Source organism: Bidens hawaiensis, unplaced genomic scaffold (genome assembly GCF_021521415.1).
Source record: "Bidens hawaiensis isolate Kalapana, Puna unplaced genomic scaffold, B.hawaiensis_p1.1 tig00002525_1, whole genome shotgun sequence".
Lineage (NCBI taxonomy): Eukaryota > Viridiplantae > Streptophyta > Magnoliopsida > Asterales > Asteraceae > Bidens > Bidens hawaiensis.
In genome coordinates this window covers 579023-590294 of record NW_027491138.1, presented here as the reverse complement: position 1 = coordinate 590294, position 11272 = coordinate 579023, and the positions used below count along the sequence as shown (strand labels likewise).

Below are 11272 nucleotides of genomic sequence, written 5' to 3'. Positions count from 1 at the left end.
GTGGATCATGTGATAGCTACAGGAAACCAAAAAAGGGAAGCTGCATGACTCGAACTTGCATCCTTACGTCCAACATTATAAAGAAAAAGCTGTCGGAGATCTTTATGATGGATGAAGTCTAATGCATGTGAAAGGGACATGTGCATGTGCATGTGCATGTGCATGTGCATGTGCATGTTTGTTTGAAGAAGTCTTTAATTTGTTTTTTAGTTGGTTTGAATAAGTGGTCCACTATAGCACGTGGGTTGTACCTGCTTAGCCCGGATCTTTTGCTTTTGATTTTTTCTGCAGTTAGTTTCCTTATTTGTAGTAGTTCTAGTTTATTTCCGTTGCATCTTTGCTATATTTATAGCCGATTATGGCCATTTATAACACTTAAGCTTTTTGAGCAATTATCATATACCATTGAAACTCTTTCAATTGGTATCAGAGCGAAAACAAAAAACTTCAATCACTGAAAAGAGTGCTGCGAGTATGAGTGACGAGAATATGAAGATACCTGTGTTCGATGGTCATTACGAACACTGGAGTGAAATGATGGAGAATTTGTTGCGTGCAAAACAACTTTGGAACCTAATTGATCCCGGAATCATTGAGCCAACCGTAGGCATTGCCCAGAGTGAAGCCCAGAAAAGAAGCTTGAAGATCTCAGAATCAAGGACCTGCAAGTGAAGCACTACTTGTATCAAGCAATTGATAGGATCACGTTCGAACAGATCCTGGACAGAAGATCGTCTAAAGCCGTATGGGATTCCATGAAGAAGACATTCGCTGGAAACGAACGAGTGAAGAAATCTATGTTGCAAAAATTGAGAAGAGACTTTGAGGTCCTAGAGATGAAGAACAACGAGACTATACTCGAATACTTCGGTAAAGTCTTAACCATCTCCAACCAGATGAGAAGTAATGGAGATTTGATGACAGACACAAAGATTGTTGAGAAGATTCTCAGGACTCTATCTGAGAAGTATACGTATGTAGTAATCTCAATTGAAGAATCAAATAATATTGAAGAAATGACAATCGAAGAGCTGCAAGGCTCACTGGTTGTTCATGAACAAAAGTTCAAGAAGATTGAAAAAGACGATGAGCAGGCTCTAAAGATGGAGGAAGGTGAAAGCTCAGGAGGCCGAGGTCGTGGAAGGGGCCGTTTCAGTCCAAGAGGAAGGGGACGTGGACGTGGTCGGCAATTCTTCAACAAAGAAACAATTGAATGTTACAAATGTCATAAACTAGGACATTTCTCGTATGAATGTCCTAATACAAAGGAGGCAAACTTTGCTGGTTTCGATGAAGGTGATGAGATTATGCTAATGACAGAAGTGAAGACAGAAGAAAAGTGTTTAATGACGCATGCTAATGAAGAATGCAAGAATCACTTATGGTTTCTAGACTCTGGATGCTCCAATCACATGTGTGGAATAAGGGAAAGGTTTGTTGATCTTGACAAATCTTTCTCAACTTCTATTAGGCTGGGGAACAACACACACATGAACGTGGGTGGAAAGGGAGTAGTGAAGTTGATGCTGAATGGGGCAGTGTTTGTAGTAAATGAAGTATACTATGTCCCAGATCTAAAGAATTGTCTGCTGAGTATAGGACAATTGCAACAAAAGGGGTTGTCTTTTCTGTTCCAGTCTGATGCATGCAAGGTGTTCCACCCAGAAAAGGGGTTGTTGTTCCAAAGTTCCATGAGCACAAACAGAATGTATCCACTTTGTGAAAAGTACTCTCTCTCAAAGGAGTGACGGATGTAACTACACAAGTGATGAAGATGTGTCAAGATTGTGGCATGATCGTCTAGGGCACATCAGTAAAACTAGCATGAACATACTCCAACAAAAAGGCATGGTCAGAGATCTTCCAACTTTTGTTGTTGATAACTCAGTATGTGGAAAGTGCCTGACTGGAAAACAAACAAGAGAAGATATACCCAAGGTGATTACATGGCGTGCAAGTGAACCACTAGAGCTCATACACTCAGACATATGTGGGCCAATAACACCTCATTCCTACTCCGGTAAAAGGTACATGCTAAGTTTCATTGATGATTATAGTAGGAAGGCATGGGTATACTTGTTGTCAGAAAAGTCACAAACTTTAGACATGTTTAAAGAGTTTAAAAGTAAAATTGAAAATGAATGTGGGAAAACTATTAAGTGCCTTCGTACTGATAGAGGGGGGGAGTACTTGTCAGATGCTTTTATTAGGTATTGTAAAGAGCATGGAATCAAAAGACAGTTGACCACAAGATTCACCCCACAACAAAATGGGATGGCAGAGCGCAAAAACCGATCTCTTATTGGCATGATCATAACTTTGCTGGCTTCCAAGAATATGCCAAAGATGTTCTGGGGTGAAGCAGCAGTTTGGAGTTTCTATGTGCTCAATAGAACTCCAAGCAGGTCCCTTTCAAACATGACTCCAGAAGAGGCTTGGAGTGGTTCCAAACCAACAGTTAAACATTTTAGAGTGTGGGGTTCGCTGGCTTATGTGCATGTACCAAAAGAAAAGAGGAAGAAACTTGATGACAGAAGCTTCATTTGCATACTCACTGGTGTGAGTGATGAGTCCAAGGCTTATCGGTTAATTGAGCCGCATACAATGAAGGTGGTAATAAGCAAAGATGTAATCTTTGAAGAAAATAAAGAATGGGACTGGAGTCAAATAGAAGAAAGACCGAGTGTTGATGCACTCACTTGGGGTAATTACACTTTTGGTGATTCGGAGAATGATGATATGGAGAATGAATATGAGGGTATGCATGAAGAACAAGAGGTAGTTATTGTGGATGAGCCCATAAGTGAACCTGTTGTTGACCCTGGCACCAGTAACAGTGCAACAGCTAGGGAGGGTAGACAAAGAAAACCTCCAAGTTACTTACAAGATTATGTCACAGGTGATGAACTACATTCTAATGATGAAGTAAATGTTGTGGTTGCCATAGATCAAGATCCCATTAGATATGAGGAAGCTGTAAAAGAAGAAAGGTGGAAGAAAAATATGGATATGGAAATTGAATCCATACATAAAAATCAAACCTGGAGCCTAGTTGACTTACCAAACGATACTAAGTGTGTTGGTCTAAAGTGGCTTTTTAAAACAAAGTTGAATGATAAAGGTGAAGTAGAGAAGTATAAGGCAAGATTGGTAGCTCGAGGTTATGGTCAGAAATATGGAGTGGATTACTCAGAAGTCTATGCACCAGTAGCACGAATGGATGCGATTCGTTTAATGATTGCCATTGCAGCTCAAAAGGGTTGGAGCATTCATCAAATGGACGTGAAGTCAGCTTTTCTGCATGGGGTATTGGAAGAAGATGTGTATGTTCAACAACCCCAAGGTTATGTTGTTAAAGAAAATGAAGATAAGGTGTACAAGCTCCACAAGGCTCTATATGGCTTGAAACAGGCCCCTAGAGCCTGGTTCACACGTATAGAAGCTTACTTCATTCAAGAAGGTTTCATGAAAAGCAAGTCCGAACACACACTCTTCATCAAGAGAAAGTCAGAAGGTAACATGTTGTATGTTAACATTTATGTTGATGATCTTATCTGCACAATAAATGATGAAGCTATGTTGAAGGAGTTTAAATGTTCTATGAAGAAAGAGTTTGAGATGACTGATCTTGGAAAAATGAAGTATTTCTTGGGAATAGAAGTAAATCAGTCATCTGAAGGTATCCACATCTCACAAAGAGAGTATGCTATGGAAATTCTAAATCGGTTCAATATGAAGAACTGTAATGCCGTGGTCAATCCTATAGTTCCTGGTTGCAAGCTCAAGAAAGATGTTGGAGAACCTGTGAATGACACTTTGTTCAAGCAGATTGTTGGCAACTTAATGTATATCACTACTACCTGTCCTGATATACAATATGTGGTGAGCTTGATTAGTCGCTATATGTCAAACCCAAGGGAAGATCATTATGCTGCAGCAAAGCGAGTGATGCGGTACCTTCGAGGAACTTTGGATTATGGTATTTTGTTCAAGAAAGGAGGAAATGGTGAGATGAAAGTATTTACAGATAGTGATTTTGCTACGGATTTTGATGATAGAAAAAGTACTTCAGGCTACTTGGTTCTGTGGGATGGCGCAGCTGTGTCTTGGTCATCAAAGAAGCAAAGTGTGGTGGCTTTGTCATCCACTGAAGCTGAATATATGGCAGTAGCAAGTTGTGCTTGTCAAGTTATGTGGATTCGTGATGTGTTGGATGAGATTGGAATGAGGGCAAGTCTGTGATAAAATGTGACAACACTTCTGCAATAAAATTGTCAAAGAACCTTGTGTTTCATGGTAGGTGCAAGCACATTGGAGTTAGATTTCACTTTCTCCGAGAGTTGGTAAATGAAGGCAGAATTGAGTTGGAATTTTGTGGAACAAATGATCAAGTAGCTGACATTCTCACCAAACCCTTGCCTAGGGAAGTGTTTGAGATCAGCTTGGAGTGACTTCTCTTAAAGGCAAACAGGATGTGAAGACCCTATCCAGTTTATTTCCGTTGCATCTTTGCTGTATGTATAGCCGATTATGGCCATCTATAACACTTAAGCTTTTTGAGCAATTATCATTGAAACTCTTTCACTTTATTACGAAACAATTTTATTATATGGACGTTTGTATAGAATTTATGTATATAATGAACTTCTGTTTTTTGTTTGGGCCTCAGATTTTTTGGACCCCTTGGGCAAGGCCTTGTGCACTGGATAGTGAACCAACAACTTTGTTGTTCATTATAGAACTGGTCGAATTAGGTGGATCGAAACCAAAAATCAGATTCACTTAATTAATAGCATATTGTTTTGCTATTAGTGAAAGCCACTTTGGTCTTTTGAAAATCTCTAATCATTGGTGCATTTTATTTGCTTTCCAATTGTTAGAAGACTTATGCATCTTTCGCATTCTATAGATTTGCATAGTTATGCCACAAAAGCAAAAAATCTGAGTTTTTGAGTTTCTTTGTTTCCAATTTTGAGTGTTTCTAAAACAATTTCGGTAACAGAAACTAACAAAGTTAGATGTTAAAAGTTAAAACCCAAACTTATTATAAAATGAAAAACATATAGTCCAAGTATACAATTTTATAAATTTAGGCATCAAATAATTCCAAAAGACACAACCATAAGTATAAGATCCATTAAAACTTAAAACCTTTAGAAAGCAGTAAAACTTGTGTTTAATATCATCACTAACAAATGAGAAACCCAAACACAACTAAAACGCAAATTACATGTTCCGTCTCAACACAAATAAGTGACCAATGAGCTTATGAACACACCACAACAAAGAAAGAAAAATAAAATCACATCTCACTCTTGCTTTTCCAACTCCCCCATTCTTTCTATGATTGCCTGTACACAAAAATGTAACAACTTCAACATTTAACCAAAATTAACATGCCTCAGCCCATATTTTTCTAACTTACTGTGTCAAATTAACGTGTTTGAACATGTTAAATATTTATGTTCAACAGTATATTATATATGAGTTTATGCTTACCAACTAGCTTTCACTATCTTAGTCCTTTCACTTTTTCTTATAATGGTTTGTATTCAATAAAACACTTTTTTTCTAGTTCACTTTTTTTTGTGTCCAAAAGGAATAAACCACTACAATGTAAGTTGTAAACAAAAACAAACAGGGCCTTGTCCATTTTACCACGACCAGAACCAAAAAAAAACAAGTCTAAATCGTTTAGCTTTTGATTAATGGTCCATGTGTAGCTTATGTACATAAGAAAAATAGTGCATAATGTTCAAAATTTCTACCGTTTACCTACACATGTGTGCATACAGACATATATATTACACGCGTTCATGTTGAAGGTGAAAAATACAATTTTGGAACACGATGACTTTGGGGCATATGAAGAAACTCAACTTGTTGATTATGAAGTTTGTAGTTTATGCATTATGTGTAATGTATAAATATTATTTTTACTTTTTATATAAACTGAAGTGTAAAATACATAAAATTCTTAAATATCAACAAGCTGGCTTGAGTTTTTGACAAATGACAAACCAAGCTCAACATTCCAGCTTGTTAAATCCCGCCCTCGTTCGGCTCTTTTATAGCCATAGGAAACATTCAGTTCGGCCCATTTGAGATAAAACACAACTCAACCGACCCAATAAACGAACCTTAAAGAACTGACATACATAAATGAACAAATGCGACTTGTGTTCGTGTCCGTTATATAAACGAACAAAAAATGGTCTCCATGTGTGTTCGTTTATTAAAATAAATAAGCATAAACAAAATTTATTGCCACATTAACCGAAGTTTCATTTGCACTATCAAAATGGGAGATTTCAATTGCTGCTAAAGAATCTTCAAGAAAATTCAAAATAAATAAACAAAGTGCAGTTAAGAAGACATACCCTCTTGCTTGTTTCTTGGAGTTCCCCAGCAAGAATGAACTCATCTAGTATCAGATACACCTTTTAACAAAAACACAATCAAATATTATGCATAAATCACAACAATATAAGACTTTCAAAAAAAAAACAAGAATCATCATGCATAAAGTTCCAAATTACAGATTCACAAATTGTTCATAACTTAAGGTTAATTAAATTTATGTTTACTTCTTTGCTCTCAAAGTAAGATTAACCAACTGGTCAAAATATAGTATGTTTACATATTCTTAAATTTAGAAATATGTTGTTTGTCTTAAATAAAATAGGTACATAACTACATAAAACATGTATGAATAAGCATAAATCAAACAAAATCCAAAACTAATCTACCAAAACGGTAAATAAGATTAAAATTTAAAACTATAAATCCTAGATTATTAATGAGCTCAAAAGCCTAGGCAATTTTATATAAGTCCAGCACATCATATGAAACATGATAGAACTTAAACAATCAATAGTAAACCAAAAAAAAATAAAAAACAACATATATTCAATGTGCAAGTGACGAATTGATAAATAATATGCAAGCGGAATCAAACTAAAGTACCCAAAAAGAGATGACTAACTAGTGAAAAAAATAGAAAAGGAGTGGTTTTTGAAGATGAACAGATCCATTTCAACTGGTACCAACCACCAGTTAATTATGTTAAGTACATTCTTCATGGGCTTTAATGAAAGATAACAAACACTGTGTAAAGTCTCATTAGGATAACATAAGTTTCTTGGTGTTACTTCTAAATTAATCTCTAGCTTCATTGATTCATACATCCATATCACAAGTATATTCAGAAGTAAAAGTTACAATAAGAAGTAGAAAAACCTTTTAACACACATAGATCAGGTTTGGAAAGCACAAGGTGACAACACATTCTCAATGTGAGCAGCCAAATAATGTTAAAAGCAAGAGCTTAAATACCTTATGGAAGTTGAAGACCAAATCTAGCTCACAAACATTGCTGAAGAAGTGATCCAGTATTTCTACAAACAAGTGGATGCACTCCAGATATGCTAGCTCGTTATCCGTGATATCAACACAAAGTGAGAAGAACAGTCCAGCATACCGCCTATATATAACTTTGTGTGTACGGAACTACAAGAGGAAGCATAATATATAGATTCATCTTGATAACAACAATAAGCATGTGAAAAAAAAAAGGCAAACTCGATGCAAAATTAAAACATGGCAAGATTCCACTTAGGTGTTTAGAGAGTTAGATTTGGGAAAAATTTTGATAGCAGCTAAGAATGATGGTGAAGCGGATAAACCGTGTTATGTAAATGAAATGTTCAACAACTTCAAGGTCGAATTTTCAATTTTAGTAGTGCTAATAATAAATGATCTGCCCCAATTCATGTTTCAATGGAGCAAAAGATATTTGTTTAACTTAGTTTCAAAATTGATTATTATTATTATTATTATTATTATTATTATTATTATTATTATTATTACTATTACTATTACTATTACTATTATTAATTATTATGTTAAATCCAGCACTTGTGATATGCAAAATTAGTATTCTACTTTGGCAAATCTTTTCTGAAACTTTTTAAAACCTAATTTCAAATTGAAGCTGTAGCCTAACATGATAAGCATTTCAAATTCAGGAGAATATATATATGTATATACCTCAACGAAATTAGTGAACTTGGGATCTCTATTAACCACCAAGCGATGAACCTAAAACACACAATAAACTTTGAATTAGAAGAAAAAAAAGCCTAAATTAAATGAGAGTGAAAACATAAAGACCTAAAATAAAAGTTACCTCATATTCGACCTTGTGCTTTTCGGATTCTTCAAGAGGAATGTAATACTTGGCCAGACGAGTCTTTCCTTGCCTGTTCTGAAGAAGTATGAATCGGATCTGATAACCATTTCACAAATCAGTTACAAATAATAATAATAATAATAATAATTGTGCGAAATCGAGAGGATTTCAGTTGAAGAAGAAGAAGAAGATAGCACCATTATTGTTATCGCGTCAGGAGAATGAAACTATGGAGAATTTGCAGTTGCTTAGTGATTGTTGCTTGTTGAATTGGTCTGAAATTGAAAAGAGGTCGTCGATGTTCTTTCGGTCAAGATTTACGCACATAGTAAACGTTGAAATATCAAGGCTTAAACCCAGAGGTGTAAACGAGTCAAGCGATTTGCGAGCTATTTGCGATCGGTGTTAAAAACCTTGAATTAAGTCGAGCTTCACGTATTAAGTTTAAGCTTATATGTTTATTTAATAATTATATTATATATAAAATATGATAGAAATAACTAGATTATATACAATTATAGTAAATAATTATATTTAAAAACATATAAATTAATATAATAAATAATAAACAAGCTGAGTCTAATCCAAGCTCGAGCTTGAAAAACCGCTCATGAGCCGGAACTTGAGCTTTAATAATAAAGCTCAAAACGAGCTAAAATCGAGCTCTCTTTAAGTTAAACGAGCCAAACTCAAGCTTAGTCGTGCTCGGGATCAGCTCGTCTCGTTTATACTGCTACTTAAACCCTTTATTTGAGACACTAGTAGGCCTAATTTTCTAAATCAAACACTTGTAGGCCTAATTTTCTTCTGACAACATAAAAGTGTGAGATTTAAAATTTGTGAAAGACTCATATGTAGTTTGTAGTTACTTCAAATTTATGTAAGTATGGGTGATAACTAACATTTGAAAGGAAGTAGTAGAAACAAGATCAGCTATTCAACTCCAACATACTAGTTCTTTTGAACGTAAAATGTCAAGGACACGTCGAAAGAAAACAATCTTTTGATGGTATTTAACAAGAAGGGAAAAGTTAAAATGCAAGAGAGATAAAAATGAGTAGTTTGAGAAGGATTTGTGAAAATAAAAACCTGGAAGTAATTTTTTTTTGAATAATCAAAAAATCATAACTCAAAATACAAATAAAAAAATTAAAAAAAAAACTAAAATGTCTCCCCGTCATTCCCGTTCCAAAAAAACGCCAAAAAGACACAATGTCGAGAAAAAAGGCATAACGACAAAAATAAACAAAAAACACAATGATAAATAAAAAAGACACAATATATCGCAAAATATAACACAATATGAGTAATATAATACAATGTTAAAAGAGAGAGTCAAGGAAAAAATACACAATAAATGACAAAAATAAACAAAAAACATAATAACAATAATAGATAAAAAGACACGATAATTTTTTTTCCTTAACATTGTGTCCTTTTTTTAGAACGAGGAAAACGGTGGAAACATTTTTGTGTTTTAATTTTTTTTTGTTTATTTATTAAATTTTAAGTTATATGATTATTATTATTATTATTATTGAGTGGATTTTTTATGACTACAAATTCTTCTCATTTTTGTCATCCTTTATAAAATAACTTGATCCTTAACAAGAAAAGATGTAAGGGCCTTTTTGAACAAATTCAAGGCTACTAATAAGATTAAATGTTTGAATTTTTTTGTTCTTCGTACTCTTAAAAAACATCAACACTCCTTTTTTTCTTTCTAATCTACCGCCAGTGTGTTAGAAAATAAGAATAAGCGTTCAACCTAATTTAATAACCCAAACTCATGTTTTTTGGACTTAGAGGGTGTTTGGGATTGCTTATTTAACTCTAAAAGTGCTTTTTGTCAAAAGTGCTTATTGACTTATGGCTTTTTGAAAATGAGTTTTTAAAAAAGTGTTTGGATTAGCTTATGTGGTTGGAAAGCCAATAAGCACTTTTTAAAAAGTGTTTGGCTTAGCTTATTTACGTAAAATGACCAAAAAGGCGATTCTTACATATTTTAAATGATTTACTACTACATCTTATTTTAATGAAGTTAAATCCATTACTTTGCATGACAATTTTTATAATTTCTTGATTATACGATAATAGCATTATGTTCATACAAATTGTAAATTCTCCATAGAAAAAATCCAAAACGCTATTTTAGTACACTCATCCTCGCGATTCCATTATATCTTGCGCAATCGAATCCCGTATCGCTGCCATATACAAATCTTCATTATTCGTACGGCGTGCACTTGGACCTTCTTCATGAACTTCGTTATTAGTACCACCTTTTGTGGGATTGTAGGATTCTTTTTGTGCCCTATTAAATGCTTCATCAAACCTACTGGCCTTTCTAATATAGTTATGGATCGCCATCGACGCTATCACAATTCTCACTTGGTGGTTGTACTTGTAATTAACATGCATATCTCTCAATAACGCCCACCAACCTTTTTTCATGTTGTCCCATTTGTTTTTAAGTTGTTTCTATCAAAGTTTTTGCCAGATTTTTCCTTCATGGTTTTTTCTAAATTTCCTCACCCAACCTTATTGAAATGAGTACAGGGCCTATTTCCTTTTCTAAGTTCAGTCAAGCAAGCATCGATAAACTTCATGAATGTAGCATTATCCCATACGATTTTTGGTTTAGTCTTTCTATTTGATGTTTCAGAATCAACAACATTAGAGTTGTTTTCATCCATTGTCTGATAATAAGGTAGTACCACAATTCAACAAGAAGATAATAACAATCGACAATAATGTAAAACACATACCTATCATGTAAAACACATGATATAGCAATAGGCAATTACAATCGTCTTAAGTAATATCAATAAAGCAATAGGCAATAAAGCACATGATGACATACATGATAAACACCTTATAATCATCTACAGTAATAATATCAACAATAAAGAAATATGCTATATTTTGATTGCTTTCTCATAAAGTGATTCATCAGCCACACATATTATGATAAACTGAATATTTTACTCTTTTTTTGTTAAAATGACAATATCATAAAATACCAAAAAGCACCACTCATAGGGAGCAAGATGCCAAAGTCTATAAGAAATAAAGGAGATG

General features: G+C 34.3%; 2 protein-coding genes across 2 annotated transcripts; one reads left to right on the top strand and one right to left on the bottom strand.

The window, feature by feature from the left end:
• The first annotated feature begins 474 nt into the window (after positions 1-474).
• On the top strand, positions 475-1748 carry LOC143620049 (uncharacterized). The gene is made up of 2 exons (XM_077091843.1): positions 475-603; positions 717-1748. Exons 1-2 carry the CDS (start codon positions 475-477, stop codon positions 1746-1748), a joined length of 1161 nt encoding a protein of 386 aa, XP_076947958.1.
• Positions 1749-5156: 3408 nt separating this feature from the next.
• LOC143619868 (AP-2 complex subunit sigma) lies at positions 5157-8406 on the bottom strand. Its single transcript, XM_077091694.1, has 6 exons — positions 8389-8406; positions 8189-8287; positions 8050-8100; positions 7336-7509; positions 6381-6440; positions 5157-5351 (listed from the first exon to the last, which is right to left on the bottom strand). Exons 1-6 carry the CDS (start codon positions 8389-8391, stop codon positions 5310-5312), a joined length of 429 nt encoding a protein of 142 aa, XP_076947809.1. The 5' UTR covers positions 8392-8406; the 3' UTR covers positions 5157-5309.
• Positions 8407-11272: the final 2866 nt, after the last annotated feature.